At 44.0% G+C, this 17,505-nt stretch overlaps 1 protein-coding gene across 2 annotated transcripts in view; it reads left to right on the plus strand.

The window, feature by feature from the left end:
- The window catches only part of LOC137536050 (peroxisomal N(1)-acetyl-spermine/spermidine oxidase-like), a 168,862-nt gene that overhangs the window by 23,858 nt on the left and 127,499 nt on the right, over positions 1-17,505 (plus strand). For both annotated transcript variants that reach the window (XM_068258022.1, XM_068258023.1), the window contains exons 2-3: positions 3,218-3,701; positions 7,863-8,053. In XM_068258022.1, coding sequence (XP_068114123.1) covers positions 3,218-3,701; positions 7,863-8,053 — 675 coding nt within the window. The remainder of the gene's footprint in view (positions 1-3,217; positions 3,702-7,862; positions 8,054-17,505) is intronic.

The following is a 17,505-nucleotide window of genomic DNA, read 5'->3' on the forward strand; positions in this document are numbered from 1 at the left end:
ACAATCCGATTAGACATATTGGAAAAATCTTTATATTTGATCTCACGAAATCATCGAACTAAATGATCTAATCAGGAAAAATCACAAATGAAAAATTGTACCATGTATGGGCACCTATACTCTAGTTAAACATCATGGCGCCATGGGGAAGTCCGACAGGAACTTAAAACTTAACAGAGGCATAATTATTCATCAGAATAATGAAGTTGCCATATTTAACCATCCATTTTTTAATTGTTAATATTCAGTGTGGGATCAGAGTTTGTGCCATTGAGGGAAACAAATAAGCCAGAAGCAATTCTGCAAGCATGGCAATGTAGAAGCCATGTCTTGACTCTAAATATGGTGGACATAGAAGGACTTAGCATAAACAGATGATATAATATGGAGGCATAGTGAAAGCGCAACATGGTGCCACTGAAAGTGAGATCATTCTGTCATTTTTGAGACTGTGCCTATGGCCTTTTTCACTCTTTATTCAAATATGGTTCTCATGATAACTACACCATTCCTTCTATAGGATTCTTGTTCCCAGTTGTAAATGTAATGGCCATCTGCATTAAATACAATTATTCCTGACTATTTACACTCACCTAAAGGATTATTAGGAACAACTATTCAATTTCTCATTATTAAAGCGTAATATAACCCTGCATTTCAACAACTTTGCTCTAAAATATTATTTACAGTATATTATATGCAACCAGCATTTTTTTTTTTACTAGACCAGCATTGGAAGGGTTACACAGGGCTTTAAAGTTCCTGGAGATTTCTGCAGACGCATCCAAAGCTGAAATAAATACATTTTGTTTACATAAATGTATCTAAGTGTTGAATGTGACTCATCTCTCTGACTGAGAAGGAGCTTGGAGGACAGCCAAAGAGTGTGTAACATTTATCAATAGATACTTTCAACTAAATAGAATGTAACAATCTGAACTTCTGCATATCTCTCCACGGAACTTTAAACCTCTGTATTTAACCCTTCCAATGCTGGTCTAGTAAAAAAAAAATGCTTTTTGCATATAATATGCTGTAAATAATATTTTAGAGCAAAGTTGAAATGCAGGGTTATATTCCGCTTTAATGTAATTATCTAATCAACCAATCACATCGCAGTTGCTTCAATGCTTTTAGGGGTATGGTCCTGGTCAAGACAATCTCCTGAACTTCAAACTGAATGTCAGAATGGGAAAGAAAAGTGATTTAAGCAATTTGTTTTCTTGGCACACTTTAGGCCCCTTAGTGCCAATTGGGCATCATTTAAATGCCACGGGATACCTGAGCATTGTTTCTGACCCTGTCCATCCCTTCATGACAACCATGTACCCATCCTCTGATGGCTACTTCCAGCAGGATAATGCACCATGTCACAAAGCTTGAATCATTTCAAATTGGTTTCTTGAACATGACAATGAGTTCACTGTACTAAAATGGCCCCTAAAGTCACCAGATCTCAACCCAATAGAGCATCTTTGGGATGTGATGGAACCGGGGCTTCGTGCCCTGGATATGCAGCCCACAAATCTCCATCAACTGCAAAATGCTAACCTATCAATAAGGGCCAACATTTCTAAAGACTGCTTTCAGCACCTTGTTGAATCAATGCCACGTAGAATTAAGGCAGTTCTGAAGATGAAAGGGGGTCAAACACCATTTTAGTATGGTGTTCCTAATAATCCTTTAGGTGAGTGTATATTCACTGACTTCCAAGATGTTGATGTTTGAAGGGATACTTAAGTCTTAAATAAAAAATCAGTTTTACTCACCTGGGGCTTCTGCCAGCCCCCAGCAGCCATCCCGTGCCCTCGCAGTCACTCACGGATCCTCCGGTCACCTGCCACCAGTTAGTCTCTTTTCATCGACAGGCCTGGCCACGCGCAGTCTTCTTCATGTTCCCATCCTCAATAGCGCCCTGCGCCTGTGCAGACCGCAACGCAAACAAGGAGATGTATGGCCAGGCCTGTGTAGGCGCAGTGAGCCTGTTGGCTGAAAACAAAACTAGCTGGCAGTGGGGGACAGGAGGATCTGCTAGTGACTGCAAGGGCACAGGGCGGCTGCAGGGGGCTGGTAAAAGCCCCAGGTGCGTAAAACTGATTTTTTTATTTAAGGCTTAAAGAGGATCTGTAACGTCAAAACGTCCCCTGGGGGGTACTCACCTCGGGTGGGGGAAGCCTCCAGATCCTAATGAGGCTTCCCACCCCGTCCTCCGTCCCTCAGGGGTCTCGTTGCAGCCCTAACAAAACATCCGGCGTCTCTTTAAGTATCCCTTTAATCTTGCCACCTCACCTTTCACCACCTTTAACTTATCTTGATACATAGATCTTATATTTCAGGTTCCTATACAATATTATTCTTTACAGCATTGGACTTTCACCACCAGCCTCACCTGCAGCTGAATAGCCTTTTGGCTTTGGTACAGCCACTTCATTCTTTCTGGCATAATTTGTATTCTTCCTCCACCCTCCCGAGTAACATTTTGGATGCCTTCTGACAAGGAGGGATCATCTACCAATGTCATATTGTGTAGCCTTGTTTTCAACAAGATGCTCCCCCCCCCCCCCAAAAAAAAAAGAAAACCCTTTCTGATTCAAACCTTATCATTGGGGGATCTTTTCCTGCCACACACTGCAAATAGACTTGTAATAGATTTTTACCATGACACAGGCATTGGCAAGAATGGAGATGTAAGGACATGCACAAAAGGTGAGAGCGCACCCATCAGACAAGTTAGTTTTTCTGCTGTCATGAGTACTCTACAAAAAAATAGGCCCATAATAGAGACCTGAGGGGGGCGTCAGCTGGCTCTGTGGTCTTGACAATACGTGCCATCAATCTATCGCTGCACTCCTGCCCCCAACCAAGTAATCTTGGTTTAAAAAAGACAGATGTCCATCAAATCTAACCAGAATAATAAAAAATTAAATACAAAAATAAATAAGTAAACATTAGGCACCTTTCTGTCCAGCACCCACACATATGTATCCCAGTTAATCCAGGGAAGGCAAAAAACCCTTACAAGGCTTGGGCCAATTAATCATCTTTCAGGGGAAAATATTATTCCTACTTATTCTGGGCCAGGGCTTCAGAAATATGTAAAGGCCAATGATGATCCTGAGAGCTGGGTAAGTAAAATTTAAGCAGCAGTAGGGGAAACTTCATTGGGTAAAATTAATGCAAGGACATGTATGATAACGGATGTCTTTTTGTCTTTTAGCCAAGGGCCTTGTTGAGGTTGGAGCACAGTGGATACACGGTCCATCTCCAGAGAACCCAATTTTTGAGCCGGCATCCCGCTTCAATGTTCTTCGCCCAGATGTTATGCTTGAGGAGAACCAAAAAATTGAAATGAAAAATCATCCTTTTGGCATACCAGTTATCTATAGTAGTTCTGGAAAGAGAATTAATCCTGAAGAATTCATGAATGTTATGGTTATGTTCATGGAGTGGCTTGAAAAAGCAACACATTTCACAAAAGATAACTGCAGTTTAGAAGCCAGTGTGGGAAGTTTCATTCGAGAAGAAATTATACGCAGTTCTAAAAAATGGGATAAAACAATCGTTGAATCTTACATGGCATTTCTAAGGTCATTGATCAATGTTGAGACAAGTATTTATGCCGTTCGTAGCTTGAACCATGTAGCACTTTGTTCCTATGGTGAATTTAAAACTTTGCCAGGACGAGACTGCACTATTCCCAAGTAAGTACCAAAAAGCATCAGTTAATATGTAACTTTGCATGAAAGAATAGCTTTGGTGTAAAATAATAGTATTTTTTTTTTGGGGTGGTGTTCATAAAATAAAGATATTTTTTCCCATGAAGGCTATCATGCTGTGGTTAATCTTTTACAGCAGAGAGGAAATTCTGAGTTTAGATTCACTTTAATTTAGCGGTAACCCCGTGTGTGACACGGGGTAGGCCGCCGGAGGGTGCCGCTCAGGCCCTGCTGGGCCGATTTACATAATTTTTTTTTTGCTGGACGCAGCTAGCACTTTGCTAGCTGCGCCAACACCCCGATCGCCGCCGCCGCGCGCCCGATCGCCGCTATCCGGTGCGGCGCGTGGCCCCCCCCCCCCCAGACCCCTGCGCTGCCTGGCCAATCAGTGCCAGGCAGCGCCAAGGGGTGGATCGGGTCTCCCAATGACGTCCCGACGTCGCTGACGTCGGTGACGTCATTCCCCCCCGTCGCCGTGGCGACGGGGGAAGCCCTCCAGGAAATCCCGTTCTTTAAACGGGATTTCCTGATCGCCTATCGCCGGAGGCGATCGGCGGGGCTGGGGGGATGCCGCTGAGCGGCTATCATGTAGCGAGCCCTCGGCTCGCTACATGATTTAAAAAAAATAATAATTAAAAAAAAACTGCTGCGCTGCCCTATGGCGGTATTTTTCATACCGCCAAGGGGGTTAAGCTGGTTATACACGGTTCCATCTTGATTTGTCATTTCATTTCAAGTTTACCAAATCCATGTAGTAGAAGGGTAAACATTATTAAATCTACTTTGGACAAATTTGTTAGGTAGGCCCTCATACCACCATACTACAAGGATGTGGTTAATTTGGACAAGTTTGGACAACAGTGTTTATATGTTCTATGGCCAGCTTTAAGAGACTACTTAGAACACTAGTAGTCATTATCAATCCCCAAAACAGTTGGGAAGGCCTAACACTCGGGTTCGTATGTCAAGATATAGCCACTGCTCCATGTGCAAGTTTGTATATGGGGGTAATTATTTAGTACTATTCAAAGGTCAAATATAGAGTATCATTTAAAAAGACCATGAGTGGAAAAGTGCATCACTATCTCCACTATAGATTATAGCAGTTATACAGAAATCATGGCACAGTGTTCAATTGGAGACTGCTATAATAGCGGCTACAATTTGTAGCCGCTATTTGTAGCTGCTATTTTAAATGTGTTGCCACTATTTGCAGCTAATATTTTCTATGTACAGCCACTATAGCGGCTACAATTGTACCCACTATTTGTACCAGTACAGATTAAGGGTTAATTATCACCAGTGGTGGGGTTAAGGGTTAGGCACCACCAAGGGGGGTAAGCGTTAGAGTAGGGAAAGGTTAGGTCATAGTACAATATTGGTAAATAGTATCGATATTATACTATATTAATGTAGTAAAATATTGGTAAAACTACCAATATTCTTTTACCGCTATCCTGCACCCTTTTAAACTTGCAACTTTTTTTCAATGTATGCAAATACAGAACCTGGAAACAACTAAAACAGAGAGGTAGAAGCATATAGAGAGTGCTGGACTAAGAGAAAAAGAATAAACTAGTGATGAGCGAATATGGCTATTTTGAGAGAGAGCGACAGAGAGAGCAATGTTTATTACATTATGCTGTTGTGGCCTCCTTATTACCTTTTATTTTCCCTGTGATATGCTGTGTTGCCAGACTTTTCTGAAATTCACTATACTTCATTTTTCTCCTACATTTGTGGTTTCTGGCTTCGACTTGCGGGATGTATTTATTTATGTTGGGACTCTGGCTTGGCAGCAGCCTGAACTCCTGTAGACTCTGGCTGGTGTGGTGTTTTTCCTTAATATTACTATTTATGGTAAAATAATAATTATTCCTCATTAAGGAACTAGTATAGTTTGCAGATAGATCTTGATTTCTCCTTAGAATACTGACTTAAGGTGGCCATACACTGGTCGATGTGCCATTAGATCGACCAGCTGACAGATCCCTATCTGATCGAATCTGATCAGAGAGGGATCCAGGGGCGTAGCAATAGGGGGTGCAGAGGTAGCGACCGCATCGGGGCCCTTGGGTCAGAGGGGCCCCGGAGGACCCTCCCTCAACCACAGTATTAGCTCTCTATTGGTCCTGTGCTCATAATAATCACTTCTATAGATACTTTGAACAGTGGTAATCATTAACAAACTACTTCCCATTCCCTTCTTGCACCTCTGACACTGTAGTTGCCATTGGCAGGTTTTTGTGCGCCGTATTAATTGTTATGTATAGAGTGCTTGGGGGGCCCCAGTGTAAAACTTGCATCGGGGCCCACAGCTCCTTAGCTACGCCACTGGAGGGATCGTATGGCTGCCTTTACTGCAAACAGATTGTGAATCGATTTCAGCCTGAAACCGATTCACCATCTGCTGAGCTGCTCCTGCCGCCTGTCCCCCCCCGTATACATTACCTGATGCTGGCTCCCGGGCATCTTCTCCGCATTGCACGGCTCTGTTCCGGCTCCATTATGGCGCTTCCTGTGTTACTCCGTGACCAGGAAGTTGAAATAGAGCGCCCTCTATTTGAACTTCCTGGTCACTGCAGTGACACAGGAAGCGCCGGGATGGATGGAGCCGGAACAGAGCCGTGCAGCACGGAGAAGACGCCCGGGAGCCAGCCTCAGGTAATGTATACTTGATCGGATCGGCCGCCGCTAGCGACGCGCACTTTACCCGCGGGCGATCGAGGGTAATTTCCCGCACGGCGCGATCGACGGACCGATCCGATTTCGGGAGGAAATCGGTTCGGCGGCTGCGTTTACCGCGAACGATTGGCAGCAGATTCGATCCCAGGATCGAATCTGCTGTCGAAACGGCCGGGAATCGAGCCAGTGTATGGCCTGCTTAAAGGTCTTGCTCTGTTACTTTACTAATAATTTAATAATATTTGATAAGAACATTATGGCAAAGGTACAGAGTGAAATCAGTAGCACAAAATCTAGCAAATGAGATATTCTGGCAACTTCTGAGAGAAGGAGTTCTTACATAGGAAGGCCACACACCTCACATGAATGTGGATTTCACAGCCTAATGAAGGTCATCTCCTTGTGTGGACACGGAAGTCTTATGCAAGTGAAAGAGGGAAGACAATGTAATGCGTTTCGCATATGTGGTCAGTAGAAGAGCCAGGCACCTCTGTGAAACGCTTTGCATCGTCTCCCGGAGTATGTAAATAAACTTGTTCTATTTGACAAACATATTGGCAATTTTTGTGTCTGCTTGAAAGAGGTAAATCTACCACTGCCTCCTAATGTTTTAGGCCCCGTTCACACTTGCGGTTTTTTAAAAACCGGAACGGATGTCCGGACCGCACCGGATCCGGACCGGACCTGATCCGTACGGTTCCTATCCGGATCCGTTCCGGATCCGGTCCGTTTGCATCCGTTTTCCGTGCGGTGTGAACACGGTTGCGGTCCGGATCCGTTTGAGATAACAAGCTGTATATTATACCTGGGGTCTGAGAGGTTGGCAGAAGCTCTGGGGTCGTTGTAGGGCCTCACCTCCTCGTTATCAGACGTATCGGACATGTTGCTGCCGGGGAGCTCCAGCGTGAGGTCGCTGCTGCTCCACTCTGTGGGCGCTGGGCCCATGTGTCCCCGTCCAGGATGGCCGCTGTAGCATGGAGGAAGCATGGGAGGTGGGGTGGAGCGTCCGTTTTTTACGGCCAGTGTGTTGTGCGCTCTCCGGTTCTCATTGCTTTGTATTAGCCGGATGCAACAGTCCGGCTCCGCTCCGGATACGTCTGCCGGAGGAGCCGGACCAAAAAATAGCGCATGTTGGATCTTACGCCGGAGTCCGGATCCGGTCCGGCTCCGGTCCGGATGGAATGGACACATGTGAACGGACGCATAGACTTTCATTGCTATGCCGTGCGTCCGTTCCGTCCGTTCCGCATGCGGTCCGGCTCCGGCACGGCGATTCCGGACGGCGACCGCTAATGTGAACCGGGCCTAAAACTTTTTAGATGTGTTTATCCTTTTGCCACCTCTCTATCCATACTACATCATAAATGATATACTTTCCTTTACAGTGGTATATAAGTTATAAAGTCTATACATCATATACAGTCTGGGAGACATATTTACTTATTTTCTTTATATTTACAGGGGATTTGAAAGTCTTGTGAATCGGATGAAAGAAAATCTGCCAGATGACACTGTAATATTGAACAAAGCAGTGAAAAAAATTAAGTGGAATGGTTGTTTCAAGGACGGTGACACTGTGTATACTGTGGAAGTGCAGAGCGAGGATGGAGACACGTTTATGGCAGATCATGTCATTGTCACCGTCCCATTAGGTAACAAGAATGATAAACATGCAGTACAAATACATTTCTAGTATGGACAGTACTATTGTCATGATCTCTCCTGTAGCATGTCCTGCTGGTTGCAGTTCAACTGCAACAAGTCAGTTCTGATTTCTTTGAATGCATTCAGTTGCATAGTGTTGCTGGCATTCGCAATAAGTGTAATGTCCATCTGCAATCACTCTGCAGTTCAGAGCAGCTCAGGATGCTTTCATGAAATGAATCCACCTATGGCTGCGCTGTCAGCTGAGCTGCAGCCAGACAGTGCTGAATTCCCTGCATGTATGTTTCTGCAAAATGATGCATGCATTTGTAATGAGAGTCCTATTCATCTGCAATCAGTCTGCAGTCTTCAGTTAAGGTGCGTACACACATGCGACTATAGTCGTTTGAAACGATCGTTTCCCGATCTTTACCAACGACGATCGTTACAAAAAACGAACCAACGACTATTAAGGCAAACGACGAACGAGGCAAATCGCTACAAAACAAAGTTCTGTCTTGGCGGATTTTTACCACCGACGATCGTTAGCAAAAGTGGTACATCGTTGGAAACGATCGTTCGTACCAGGCTGGACATGCGCATTTCACTTTTTCTCCAAGGAACTTTACAATTTTATGCGCAGGCGCATTAAGTGCTTTTACGTGGTGTAACGTTCGTTCTAACGATGTGATCGTTACACACTTTTTACAACTAACTTTACTTCGGTCGTTCTTTCGTCAATTAAAAGATCGTTCGTCGTTGACAACGAACGATCGTTGTCGCATGTGTGTACGTAGCATTAGAGTAACACAGGATTGAGTGATTAATTACCATTCAGCTGTGTTGGATTTTGCTTTTCTGCTGTCTATATAAAAGTCTTTTTCCTCCCTTGACACTTTGCCTTTTCAGCTTTTCCATAGCTGTTGGCTGGGTCCCATCTTTCTATTGTATTTACCTTGTGGACGGTTGCTGTTCCTGCGTGTAAGATTGCTAGTCTAGTGGGAGAGAAAGGAACTATTAGTTTAATAAAATGTAATGTAAAATGTAGGACTGCTTAATGTCCTTTAAATTAGCATTTTTTAGCTTTATAGTGTATTAGTAAGGCTGTTGCCTCTGATATAGGATTTTAGCCCTTGACCAGGGTTCGAATCCCAGCTCTAGCCAATACGTAAAATACTAAGGAGTCTTTGACAAAGCTCCCTAATGATTATGGTCGCCCGTGGAGGGCCCCTTAACCTCCCTGGCGTTCTATTAAGATCGCCAGGGCGGCTGCGGGAGGGTTTTTTTTAAATAAAAAAAAAACTGTTTCATGCAGCCAACTGAAAATTGGCTGCATGAAAGCCCACTAGAGGGCGCTCCAGAAGCGTCATTCTGATCGCCTCCGGCGACCAGAATAAACAAGGAAGGCCGCAATGAGCAGCCTTCCTTGCTTTGCTTACATCGTCGCCATAGCGACGAGCGGAGTGACGTCATGGACGTCAGCCGACGTCCTGACGTCAGTCGCCTCTGATCCAGCCCTTAGCGCTGGCCGGAACTTTTGTTCCGGCTGCGCAGGGCTCGGACGGCTGGGGGGACCCTCTTTCGCCGCTGCTCGCGGCGGATCGCCGCAGAGCGGCGGCGATCAGACAGCACACGCGGCTGGCAAAGTGCCGGCTGCGTGTGCTGCTTTTTATTTTGCAAAAATCGGCCCAGCAGGGCCTGAGCGGTGACCTCCGGCGGTGATGGACGGATATATTCGTCCATACCGCTGAGGAGGTTAAGTGGCTGAAGCTTTGGCACTTTGAGTCCACCAGGAGAAAAGCACAATATAAATGTTCTTGTCTTTATGGGTGCTATTTCTTATAAATGTTTGGCTTCTTTATCCCTTTGGGGTTCGGTGTGGGATTTATGCGATCGTGCGCACCAGAGAGGGGAGATTAAGCTGTCATATGACAGCTGACATTTCTACTCGGTGATCAGGAGCCATTGTGTAGTGATTGCTGTAAGAGTTGCGGCAGCAGGGGAGGAAGAAGAGGATCCACTCACCTTCCTGACGTTCCCCCGGCGATCGGCGCTCTCCTCCACTCAGGCTGGCATCCCCGCTCCTTCTGACGTAAGAGTCGGGTTTCGGCTTGATGACGTCATCAAGCCACGTTCCGGAACTTAAAGTCAGTGTAAGCGAGGAAGTTGGCGAGAGTGGAGGGGGTCTACAGCTGCTCATCGCTGGAGCCTTGGAGGTGAGTAAAGGCTGCAGGCTATATGGGGGTCACCTGGCCATACAGGGGACATCATATTTACCCAGCCAAACTGGGGATCCCGCTGCCTGACCCCCCAAATGCACCCCCCCCGCATGTAAAATGGCCTGGTCCTTAAGGGGTGTTAGGCAGCCGGCCCCAATGGGTTAAAGGACAAGCGAGGCAAGCAATCTAATCTAATCTAAATCTATCTTTACTTACCTGGGGCATCTTCCAGCCCCTAGAAATCATTTGGGTCGGGGCGTGGCTACCGCGCTGTGAGGAGAAGCTGCATGTAGTAAAAGCTCTGTGAGCCCGAGCACAAATCTAACCACTTCGACATGATCCAGCAGCAGGATTTTATGCACCAGGAGGAGGAAATGATGAAAGCACAAGACACCTCCAATAAAAGAAAGAAAAAGCCACCAAAACCCCGCAAATTAACAGAATTCTTTACAGAAAAATCTCGCCGCTCTACTAACCAGCAGCAAGATGGCGCCGGCAACACAGAAACAAGGAGAGATGCTTACCCGCCGAATCCAGCTCTCTCCACGGAGATACCACACACAGGACCCACATCCTCTGGGGAATCCACACCATCCCAGGACTCTCCAACATCCAGGAGCCCGGCAAAACACCACCCGAGGCTGTCTGATAACACTGAGCTGCAGGTAGGAGAATCTGACACTACCACCACACAGACTCACGCTGACACTCTGCTCTCAGCAGCCATAGAAGCATTTCCTGCTACAGAACAGGCAGCGCCTCAAAGCTACATCAAAGAGATCTTAATTACTTTCAGACGCTCTCTTATCTCTGACCTTTCTGACATAACAAACAACCTCAGGGTGGAAGTAGCTGACTTAGGCACCAGAGTTGATTTGTCAGAGAGGAAAATAGCTGATCTGGTGAACGAGCACAACGCAGTTGTTGATATCACTGATACTATCACTTCAGACATTGACTGGCTGAAAGCTAAAAATGCGGATTTAGAAGATAGATGCCGCAGAAACGATCTTAAATTCCGCGGTATACCTGAACAAATAACACCAGGAGAACTGCGACGCTACATTCAAGATATCATCCAAGCTACCATCCCCTCTGCGAATAATCCCGAATTGATTATAGACAGAGCCGACAGATTGCCTAAGCCGTCATTCATTCCAGAAAAATCTCCTAGAGATGTGATAGCTAAGTTCCTCTGTTATCACATTAAAGAACAATTGCTATATTATACGCAGAAAAACGCAACACTACAAGAACCCTTCAAGCATATACAATTATTTGCCGACCTTTCCCAAGCTACCTTGCAAAAAAGGAAAAGTCTGCAACCGTTAACAAAAGCACTATGCTCACTACAAGTGCCATATAAGTGGGGCTTCCCCACAAAAATCCTCTTCCGTTATGACAACAAACCCTTTGTGGTTTCTTCTCCGGAAGACGGCATAAAAATCCTCAAACTCCTGAATATACAGGCGTCTATAGAAACCTCCGGAGAAGATAAAACCACATCTGCCTCCAAAATTCCTGCAAACTGGAACACAAACAAGAAATGAAGGCTCCTCTTCCCCCCACGGTGGTTTATAAATTCCCACTGACTCAGGTGCTTCCCAGCACACCTTACTGCTTCTTTGCCTAGAGCTGTTGCTCTACAAGCCCCAACATCCCGTGAGATTATGAACTTATATCTCATGATATATCCTCTCCAGTTATGTTGTTCCACATGTTCCCGCTGCAAGGCCCTACACCGTTCCCTTAAATTTGTACCAACGTGCTCTATTGACTTACGCACCCAAGCTTTACCTGATCTCAATATAACTTTGCAACAGGCTATTTCCCCATCTATGTATCCAGGGTTACCTCACTACATGTCTGACAATCTCTCCATACTATGGACCTAACTGTACTTTCCGTTAATACAAAAGGTTTGAACTCGCCTCAAAAAAGACACTACTTCTGGTCTGAATTGACCAAATCTTCTGCAGATATTGCTTTTGCTCAGGAATCCCACATGCTGACTGCCACCTAATTAACCACCGAAACTTCCCCTCGATTCATCACAGTACCTATTCAAAAAAGAAAAGAGGGACATTTATAGCTTTTCACAAAGACTTGTCGGTTACCCCAAAAGAAATCATTTCAGATCCCCACGGGAGATATGTCATTTTCATAGGTACTATAGAATCTGTCATGTATACGTTAGTTAATGTGTATGCCCCTAACTCAGGTCAAAAGGCCTTCCTGAACAAATTAATGACAAAAGTTAATAAAATCAGACAAGGTTTCCTCCTCCTCGGAGGCGATTTCAACTCCACTCTGTCACCCCTTGATTCCTCCTCAACCAAAAAGAAACAAAACCAATCCATACTCAAACTTACACACTGGTATAGGCTGTACGATCCCTGGAGGATCCTACATGGAGGTGAAAAGGACTATACATATTTCTCCCATGTTTTCAACTCTTACTCCAGAATTGATTATTTCTTAACAGATTCCCTGTTGCTTCAAGAAGTCACTTCCACCTTCATAGGATCAATAACGTGGTCTGACCACTCTCCCATTTCCATAAAAATTAGACGCTCACTATCCCCTCCCAAACCTCAGTTGTGGAAACTTAACTCGCATACCATGCTTGACCCAGTCAACAAATCAGTACTCCAAAAGAACTTAACTGAATTCTTTAACACAAATGCCTCAACAACTATTAGTGACTCCACGGTATGGTCTGCACACAAGGCCTTCATCAGAGGCCACCTCATTAGACTAGGTTCTAAATTTAAAAGAGAAAGACGTGCTAAATATGACAAACTCCTTCTGCAGATAAAACAAGCTGAAGCACAACACAAAAGGCATAACACTGAACCCTTACGATTAGAACTATTCAATCTACGCAACCAACTTAAAGATCTCTTAATATACCAATATGACAAACATTTACAAAAACTTAAAACCAACCACTATTTCCAAGGGAATAAGGCTAATAAATATCTATCTTCTCTGCTTAAACACAGAACTATCAAAACTCGAATTCACAATTTGATCCATCCTATTTCACATGACAATATTGTTAACCCCAAACTTATCGCAGAAGCATTTAGGGCGTACTACCAACAACTTTACAACCTTGATGACCCCTTGACGCCCCAACCTAACTATTCCACCATCAATACTTTTCTTAACGCAATTCACCTACCAAAACTATCTGACCAACAAATAGAGTCCCTTAACACCCCATTCTCTGAAGAGGAGATTCTAAAAGCCATTAAAAAATTAAAAAGTAATAAGGCCCCAGGCCCAGATGGCTTCAACAATGAGTATTTGAAAACATTTGCGGACACACTAGCCCCATTTCTAGTCTCCTTATGTAATAAATGTATGTCTGGCCACCCTATCCCAGCAGAATATCTCGAAGCAATAATCACAGTTATTCCAAAACCTGAAAAAGACCACTCAATCCCAGGAAACTACCGCCCAATATCACTTCTCAACTGTGACATTAAGCTATATGCCAAACTAATTGCAGACCGACTGTTGAAAGTTACAAATACCCTAATAGCACCTGATCAAGTTGATTTCACAAAAGGGAGGCAAGCTGCCGACAGCACAAGAAGAATGATCAACATACTTAGAGGGGTGGAGCTGTCAGGGGCCCCCTCTGTGTTCCTAACTTTGGACGCGGAGAAGGCCTTTGACAGGGTGCACTGGGGGTTTCTGGAACAAGTATTAACTAAATTTGGTTTCTCTGGACCAATCTTGCGAGCAATTTCAGCACTTTATACATGCCCAACAGCAATGGTTAATGCAGCGGGTTTTCTTTCAGAAAAATTCCCTATCACCAACGGTACACGACAGGGCTGCCCCTTATCACCGATTATATTCTCACTGCTGATGGAAACCCTTGCTGAAAAAATAAGAAATAATCCTAACATTTCAGGAATTGAACTGAACCATGTACCTCACAAGATTGGATTATTCGCAGACGATGTGATACTGTCTTTATCTAACCCACTTTCCTCCTTGCAAAATGCTCTGATTGAATTAGATGAATTTGCGGCTGCTTCTCTGTATAAACTGAACAAGAACAAGTCACTACTATTAGGATTAAATATATCCCCGCAACTCAAAATTGACATTCATTCAAAAACTTAACTTCCTTGAGCAGACAAATTTATTCCTTATTTAGGAATAGCTCTTCCTTATTCGACTGATGACTTGTTCCTGTACAATTACGTTCCTCTTCTATCTACAACCAAACAAGAATGTGAGATGTATGGTAAGCACATGTTGTCCTGGCTAAGTAGAATAATTTGCCTAAAAATGTTCGTTCTCCCAAAAATTCTATATATATTCCGTACTGTCACTATCCCCATAAAACATTCCTTTTTTCAAGAGCTTAAGAAAATCTTTATAAAGTTTGCTTGGAAGGGGAAACCTCCCAGAATTGCTCACAATTTTATGACTCTACCTACCAGTAAAGGTGGGATGGGCCTCCCATGTACAGAAAAATATTATTACTCTACCATACTCAACATGGCAAAAGACTGGTGGACAAAATCTCCAGATAAAACCTGGGCAGACATGGAGGAAAAAATGTTGCACACTTCTCCGAGAGCTATTATCTGCAGTATCCTATTAGGAAACAAACTTCCCAAATCTCCCTCCCCCACCATCCAGGCTACTATTATGGCATGGGAATATTATGCAAAATACCCCCACAAAATCCCAAACCTAATTTCTGTACCCCTCCCGATTCAACTTTTAAACACTATCTGTCCCAATTTAAACACTAACCCATGGATTAAAGCAGGAATCACTCACCTCCACAATATCCTAGACTCAAATATACTAAAAACCTTTGAAGCACTACAAAAAGACTTCTCCCTTTCGGACACATGTAGATTCACCTATGTGAGAATCTATCACATCTTATCTACCTCCAAAATTAGACCCCTTTATCTACCCACATATATACTCACTATGCTTAATAGCAAAGTTCCTTACCGAGGAGGTATCTCCACATGGTACAACAAATTCTTTCATACCAACAATTCTCTCCTGCTAAAGTATACTAATATTTGGTCGCATGACCTAGAAACAGAAGTCTTACCAAAACAAATACTATTGTCAGGTAAGCTAATTAAAAAACACTCGTACTGTGCATCCCATTGGGAACAATTCCAAAAAGTAGTAACCAGGTGGTACTTAACACTAAGGAAAATTGCCTCATTTTATCCAAGCCAATCACCCATGTGCTGGAAATGTAAAAAATCCATCGGTACACTAAAACATATGCTATGGGACTGCCACCTAGTGAATCCTCTATGGAATACAATAGAACAAACATTAAAAACACTGTCCAATAACCATTTCTCCCTGACCCCAAAGCTAGCAATTCTTATGATAGGGTTGGAGATGTTCGACAGTAACACTCAACCTGTTGCATGTCACCTCTTAACTTCTGCTATGCACCTGATAATAACTCATTGGAAATCTGCAGAACCAATCCCATGGGTAAGACTTAAATCTTTAGTCCACTCCAATCTCCGAATGAAACAACTCATTCGGACTAGAAATCAAAGACCCTCCAATAATTTCCAATGCCCGGGCTCCTGGTAAAGCAATACTCTTAACCATAGAGCATGTCCTTACCTTTCCCTAGGCCCATTACCTGCAGCGTATTTATAGTTAAAGTTGTAGTTTTAGTTATTGCCACACAGATAATTTCACAGTTTCTCAGTGATGATTTCCCAACCAGTAAGAAATCCCCCCTCTGGTCGTTCATCACTTTCTTATATATCCACCAAATCTTACGTCTATTTCGAAGGTAAACACGGTAACAATTCCTATCCTAAAGTACCGTAAAAACATGATCTTTCATAACACTGCTTAACTGAGACTCGAAGTCAAAATGGCTCTAAGCAAGGTTCTCTTCCCTGCGATAACCTACTTTAACCCTCCGCACCAACCATCCGCCCTGTCAATCAGGAGTTAGGGATGTGTTCATAACGAGGTTATAAGACTGTACTTCTGTTTTTGAACTTCATCTAAATATCGGTGTTTACCTACTCTGTATGCAAATTGTTCAAAACTTCAATAAAAATTATTAAATATAAAAAAAAAGAAATCATTTGGGTCCCTCACCTCAGCTCCAGTCTTCCCCGATGTCTTGTTGGCAGTATCTGAAGTCTGACCTACAATTGGTTCGGCACCTTCTGTGCATGCTCGCCTCGCTTATCCTTTAAATAATGTTTTCACATGCTTTTATTCCAAGGGAATTACCATTCCATCCCTCTCCCACTTACACTGTTATTTTTCAAAGAACAAATTCCTCACAGTGAGAGCGCAGTGCAGCACAACTCCTATAAGCACAGTTACATGATAAGACCCAGTGGAACATGAAATGAAGTCTAAAGGTGCCTGGCTAATTCGATCATTGTGATCAAATGTGGCAGAGATCGATGCCCCAATGTGGGTGCCCCATTATCATTTTGTTCTATTTCCAGCTCATACTGATCAAAACGATTGATCCAGCATGCTGGAAAGATGTTGCTTGAAAGGGGTCGGGCAGGTGTTTGGTGGCGGTAGTGGCATTCAATTGTCCGATGACTAACAAGTCCCCAGAAAGTCTCCCACCACCTATGTACTGCTCCCTGGGCGCATGGTGAATCTCTGCACTGGCGCGCCTCCTCCTGTGTCCTGCATCTTTTTCCATGGTCATTGGGGGCAACTGTGCCACCTTATATTTATCTACCTTAAATTCCATCTGCCATCTGTCTGCCCATATGGCCATGTTGTCTAGAACCTGTTGTAAAATGTCACTATCCTGCTTACTATAATTCTGCATTATTTTCTATCATCTGGAAAAATTTACCATTTTGAACATGATCCATTTCCACTCTTTGCCATCTGTCTCTTAAAGGTTGTCTGAGGCGATTAAAAAAATCTATCTATACTTACCTGGGAATTCTTCCAGCCCCTAGAGGTCACGTGTGTCCCTCACTGCAGGTCTGGTCTTCTCACTGGTCCTGCTGGCAGGCTTTGAAGTATTGCCGATTCCCGGCAGGTCAGCTTCCTCTGTGCATTGGCAGGCATGAGCCCGCACCACACACGAATGTGCCCATGTCATCAGGGGTCATCTGGGGTCGGCAATACTTCAGAGCCTGCCAGCAGGACCAGAGAGAAGATGGGAGCTGCGGCGTGGGACACACGTGACCTCCAGGGGAGGGAAGAAGCCCCAGGTATGTAAA

This window comes from Hyperolius riggenbachi, chromosome 10 (genome assembly GCF_040937935.1).
Source record: "Hyperolius riggenbachi isolate aHypRig1 chromosome 10, aHypRig1.pri, whole genome shotgun sequence".
Classification (NCBI taxonomy): domain Eukaryota; kingdom Metazoa; phylum Chordata; class Amphibia; order Anura; family Hyperoliidae; genus Hyperolius; species Hyperolius riggenbachi.